Genomic DNA, 6,000 nt, shown 5'->3' with positions numbered 1-6,000 from the left:
ATCAGTTATTCAACATTAATCAACATTAATAAATTATTCAATTATTATTATAAATTATTCATATGTGTGTACACCAAAATCGTAATTATTTCTTTAATTTTCAGTGTGTATTTCAAATTCGAGCAAAACCGAGTGCAAGTGTGAGAATCAATACGCTTGGTCCTCTGAACAATGCTCTAAACATGGCGTTTGTGGCCACAGTCAAAATGGTACGTGTGGATGCATCACTTCTCTTACAACTGAAGGAGCGTTCTGCCGGCCACCACCTGGTAAAGAGACTCTCTTTATTTCAAATCCAAGTTGACGATTAGTGTGATCGTAAAGTCTAATGCAGTTTATGACTGTTCGAATATTTTCGTCTTTTCTTAATGTTTGCAGCTCCACTAAAGTCGTTCAAATACACCATTGACATAAAAATCAATGCTTCAAAAGAAGCCGTTATAGAGCGCTTGAGGGCGTTGATTCGTGGACAGAAATTCCCCATGTGTGTCAAGAAAGGCATGAAAATCTCCAGTGCAAACGTCACTACAGGTAAGAGAAGTATGAGCCGAATAATGCCGTTCTATCATCATTCACAAGAAAAATTATTTATATTTTAATTATTTGTTTAATTTTCAGTGTGTCTCTCAAATTCGAGCAAAACCGAGTGCAAGTGTGAGAATCAATACGCTTGGCCCTCTGAACAATGCTCTAAACATGGCGTTTGTGGCCACAGTCAAAATGGTACGTGTGGATGCATCACTTCTCTTACAACTGAAGGAGCGTTCTGCCGGCCACCGCCTGGTAAAGAGTCTCTCTTTATTTTGAAATCCAAGTTGACGATTAGTGTGATCTTAAAGTCTGATGCAGTTTATGACTGTTCGAATATTTTTGTCTTTTCTTAATGTTTGCAGCTCCACTAAAGTCATTCAAATACACCATTGACATTAAAATCAATGCTTCAAAAGAAGCCGTGATAGAGCGCTTGAGGGCGTTGATTCGTGGACAGAAATTCCCCATGTGTGTCAAGAAAGGCTTGAAAATCTCCAGTGCCAACATCACTACAGGTAAGAGAAGTATAAGCAGAGTAATACCTTTGTGTTCACATTAATCCTATCAATTATTCCTCTCTGTTTCCTCCAAAATTGTAATAATTTGTTCCATTTTCAGTGTGTCTCTCAAATTCGAGCAAAATTGAATGCAAGTGTGAGAATCAATACGCTTGGCCCTCTGAACAATGCTCTAAACATGGCGTTTGTGGCCACAGTCAAAATGGTAAATGTGAATGCATAACTTCTCTTCCAACTGAAGGAGCGTTCTGCCGGCCACCACCTGGTAAAGAGTCTCTTTTTATTTCAAATCCAAGTTGACATTTGGCATGATTGTAAAGTCTGATGCAGTTTTTGACAGCTCGATTATTTTCATTTTTACCTATTTTTTGTAGCTTTGCTGAAATTGTTCAAATACACCATTGACATTAAAATCAATGCTTCAGAAGAAGCCGTGATAGAGCGCTTGAGGGCGTTGATACGTGGACAGAAATTCCCCATGTGTGTCAAGAAAGGCATGAAAATCTCCAGTGCAAACATCACTACAGGTAAGAGAAGTATAAATGGAGTAATACCGTTTTGTCCACATTAATCAGTTATTCAACATTAATCAACATTAATAAATTATTCAATTATTATTTTAAATTATTCCTATGTGTGTACTCCAAAATCATAATTATTTCTTTAATTTTCAGTGTGTCTATCAAATTTGAGCAAAACTGAATGCAAGTGTGAGAATCAATACTCTTGGCCCTCTGAACAATGCTCTAAACATGGCGTTTGTGGCCACAGTCAAAATGGTACATGTGGATGCATCACTTCTCTTCCAACTGAAGGAGCGTTCTGCCGACCACCACCTGGTAAAGAGTCTCTCTTTATTTTGAAATCCAAGTTGACGATTAGTGTGATCTTAAAGTCTGATGCAGTTTATGATCAGTATATCATTTTTGTGTTTTCTTAATGTTTGTAGCTCCACTAAAGTTGTTCAGATACACCATTGACATTAAAATCAATGCTTCAAAAGAAGCCGTGATAGAGCGCTTGAGGGCGTTGAATCGTGGACAGAAATTCCCCATGTGTGTCAAGAAAGGCATGAAAATATCCAGTGCAAACATCACTACAGGTAAGAGAAGTATAAGCAGAGTAATACCTTTGTGTTCACATTAATCCTATCAATTATTCCTCTGTGTTTCCTCCAAAATTGTAATAATTTGTTCCATTTTCAGTGTGTCTCTCAAATTCGAGCAAAATTGAATGCAAGTGTGAGAATCAATACTCTTGGTCCTCTGAACAATGCTCTAAACATGGCGTTTGTGGCCACAGTCAAAATGGTACGTGTGGATGCATCACTTCTCTTCCAACTGACGGGTCATTCTGCCGGCCACCACCTGGTAAAGAGTCTCTCTTTATTTCAAATCTAAGTTGGAGATTGGTGTGATTGTAAAGTCTGATGCAGTTTATGACCGGTGTATTATTTTCATCTTTTCTTAATGTTTGCAGCCCCACTAAAGTCATTCAAATACACCATTGACATAAAAATCAATGCTTCAGAAGAAGCCGTGATAGAGCGCTTGAGGGCGTTGATTCGTGGACAGAAATTCCCCATGTGTGTCAAGAAAGGCTTGAAAATCTCCAGTGCAAACGTCACTACAGGTAAGAGAAGTATAACCGGAATAATGCTGTTCTGTCCACATTCACCAGAATTCTTTTTTTTTCGTGTTTCCTCTAAAATTATTTGTTTAATTTTCAGTGTGTCTCTCAAATTTGAGCAAAACTGAATGCAAGTGTGAGAATCAATACGCTTGGTCCTCTGAACAATGCTCTAAACATGGCGTTTGTGGCCACAGTCAAAATGGTACGTGTGGATGCATCACTTCTCTTCCAACTGACGGGTCATTCTGCCGGCCACCACCTGGTAAAGAGTCTCTCTTTATTTTGAAGTCCAAGTTGACGATTAGTGTGATCTTAAAGTCTGATGCAGTTCATGACCAGTATATAATTTTTGTATTTTCTTAATGTTTGCAGCTCCACTAAAGTCATTCAAATACACCATTGACATTAAAAGCAATGCTTCAGAAGAAGCCGTGATAGAGCGCTTGAGGGCGTTGATTCGTGGACAGAAATTCCCCATGTGTGTCAAGAAAGGCATGAAAATATCCAGTGCAAACATCACTACAGGTAAGAGAAGTATAAGCCGAATAATGCCATTCTGTCCACATTCATTAGAAAAATTCTTTATAAAATCATTCACCAGAAAAATAATTTATATTTTAATTATTTGTTTAATTTTCAGTGTGTCTCTCAAATTCGAGCAAAACTGAGTGCAAGTGTGAGAATCAATACGCTTGGTCCTCTGAACAATGCTCTAAACATGGCGTTTGTGGCCACAGTCAAAATGGTACGTGTGGATGCATCACTTCTCTTCCAACTGACGGGTCATTCTGCCGGCCACCACCTGGTAAAGAGTCTCTCTTTATTTTGAAATCCAAGTTGATGATTAGTGTGATCTTAAAGTCTGATGCAGTTTATGACTGTTCGAATATTTTTGTCTTTTCTTAATGTTTGCAGCTCCACTAAAGTCATTCAAATACACCATTGACATAAAAATCAATGCTTCAAAAGAAGCCGTGATAGAGCGCTTGAGAGCGTTGATTCGTGGACAGAAATTCCCCATGTGTGTCAAGAAAGGCATGAAAATCTCCAGTGCCAACATCACTACAGGTAAGAGAAGTATAAGCAGAGTAATACCTTTGTGTTCACATTAATCCTATCAATTATTCCTCTGTGTTTCCTCCAAAATTGTAATAATTTGTTCCATTTTCAGTGTGTCTCTCAAATTCGAGCAAAATTGAATGCAAGTGTGAGAATCAATACTCTTGGCCCTCTGAACAATGCTCTAAACACGGTGTTTGCAGCCACAGTCAAAATGGTACGTGTGGATGCATCACTTCTCTTCCAACTGACGGGTCATTCTGCCGGCCACCACCTGGTAAAGAGTCTCTCTTTATTTCAAATCTAAGTTGGAGATTGGTGTGATTGTAAAGTCTGATGCAGTTTATAACCGGTGTATTATTTTCATCTTTTCTTAATGTTTGCAGCTCCACTAAAGTCATTCAAATACACCATTGATATTAAAATCAATGCTTCAAAAGAAGCCGTGATAGAGCGCTTGAGGGCGTTGATTCGTGGACAGAAATTCCCCATGTGTGTCAAGAAAGGCTTGAAAATCTCCAGTGCAAACGTCACTACAGGTAAGAGAAGTATAACCGGAATAATGCTGTTCTGTCCACATTCACCAGAATTCTTTTTTTTTTCGTGTTTCCTCTAAAATCGTAATTATTTGTTTAATTTTCAGTGTGTCTCTCAAATTTGAGCAAAACTGAATGCAAGTGTGAGAATCAATACGCTTGGCCCTCTGAACAATGCTCTAAACATGGCGTTTGTGGCCACAGTCAAAATGGTACGTGTGGATGCATCACTTCTCTTCCAACTGACGGGTCATTCTGCCGGCCACCACCTGGTAAAGAGTCTCTCTTTATTTTGAAATCCAAGTTGACGATTAGTGTGATCTTAAAGTCTGATGCAGTTTATGACTGTTCGAATATTTTTGTCTTTTCTTAATGTTTGCAGCTCCACTAAAGTCATTCAAATACACCATTGACATAAAAATCAATGCTTCAAAAGAAGCCGTGATAGAGCGCTTGAGGGCGTTGATTCGTGGACAGAAATTCCCCATGTGTGTCAAGAAAGGCTTGAAAATCTCCAGTGCAAACGTCACTACAGGTAAGCGAAGTATAACCGGAATAATGCTGTTCTGTCCACATTCACCAGAATTCTTTTTTTTTTTCGTGTTTCCTCTAAAATTATTTGTTTAATTTTCAGTGTGTCTCTCAAATTTGAGCAAAACTGAATGCAAGTGTGAGAATCAATACGCTTGGCCCTCTGAACAATGCTCTAAACATGGCGTTTGTGGCCACAGTCAAAATGGTACGTGTGGATGCATCGCTTCTCTTCCAACTGACGGGTCATTCTGCCGGCCACCACCTGGTAAAGAGTCTCCCTTTATTTTGAAGTCCAAGTTGACGATTAGTGTGATCTTAAAGTCTGATGTAGTTTATGATCAGTATATCATTTTTGTGTTTTCTTAATGTTTGTAGCTCCACTAAAGTTGTTCAGATACACCATTGACATTAAAATCAATGCTTCAAAAGAAGCCGTGATAGAGCGCTTGAGGGCATTGATTCGTGGACAGAAATTCCCAATGTGTGTCAAGAAAGGCATGATAATCTCCAGTGCCAACATCACTACAGGTAAGAGAAGTATAAGCAGAGTAATACCTTTGTGTTCACATTAATCCTATCAATTATTCCTCTGTGTTTCCTCCAAAATTGTAATAATTTGTTCCATTTTCAGTGTGTCTCTCAAATTCGAGCAAAATTGAATGCAAGTGTGAGAATCAATACTCTTGGCCCTCTGAACAATGCTCTAAACATGGCGTTTGTGGCCACAGTCAAAATGGTACGTGTGGATGCATCACTTCTCTTCCAACTGAAGGAGCGTTCTGCCGGCCACCACCTGGTAAAGAGTCTCTCTTTATTTCAAATCTAAGTTGGAGATTGGTGTGATTGTAAAGTCTGATGCAGTTTATGACCGGTGTATTATTTTCATCTTTTCTTAATGTTTGCAGCTCCACTAAAGTCATTCAAATACACCATTGACATAAAAATCAATGCTTCAAAAGAAGCCGTGATAGAGCGCTTGAGGGCGTTGATTCGTGGACAGAAATTCCCCATGTGTGTCAAGAAAGGCTTGAAAATCTCCAGTGCAAACGTCACTACAGGTAAGCGAAGTATAACCGGAATAATGCTGTTCTGTCCACATTCACCAGAATTCTTTTTTTTTTTTCGTGTTTCCTCTAAAATTATTTGTTTAATTTTCAGTGTGTCTCTCAAATTTGAGCAAAACTGAATGC

At 38.6% G+C, this 6,000-nt stretch overlaps 1 protein-coding gene across 1 annotated transcript in view; it reads left to right on the top strand.

Annotated features, from left to right (window-relative positions):
* Positions 1-4,988: 4,988 nt before the first annotated feature.
* Positions 4,989-6,000, top strand: part of LOC307173160 (uncharacterized protein) — a gene marked incomplete at its 5' end in the record, with an annotated part of 34,706 nt that continues 33,694 nt past the window's right edge. Inside the window, 4 exons of the mRNA XM_079896048.1 lie at positions 4,989-5,082; positions 5,186-5,338; positions 5,442-5,606; positions 5,716-5,868. Of these exons, the coding sequence (XP_079752174.1) occupies positions 4,989-5,082; positions 5,186-5,338; positions 5,442-5,606; positions 5,716-5,868 (565 nt within the window). The remainder of the gene's footprint in view (positions 5,083-5,185; positions 5,339-5,441; positions 5,607-5,715; positions 5,869-6,000) is intronic.

Source organism: Squalius cephalus (assembly GCF_949319135.1).
Source record: "Squalius cephalus genome assembly, chromosome: 16".
In the NCBI taxonomy this organism is placed as follows: domain Eukaryota; kingdom Metazoa; phylum Chordata; class Actinopteri; order Cypriniformes; family Leuciscidae; genus Squalius; species Squalius cephalus.
This window is presented reverse-complemented; position numbering and strand designations above follow the sequence as displayed.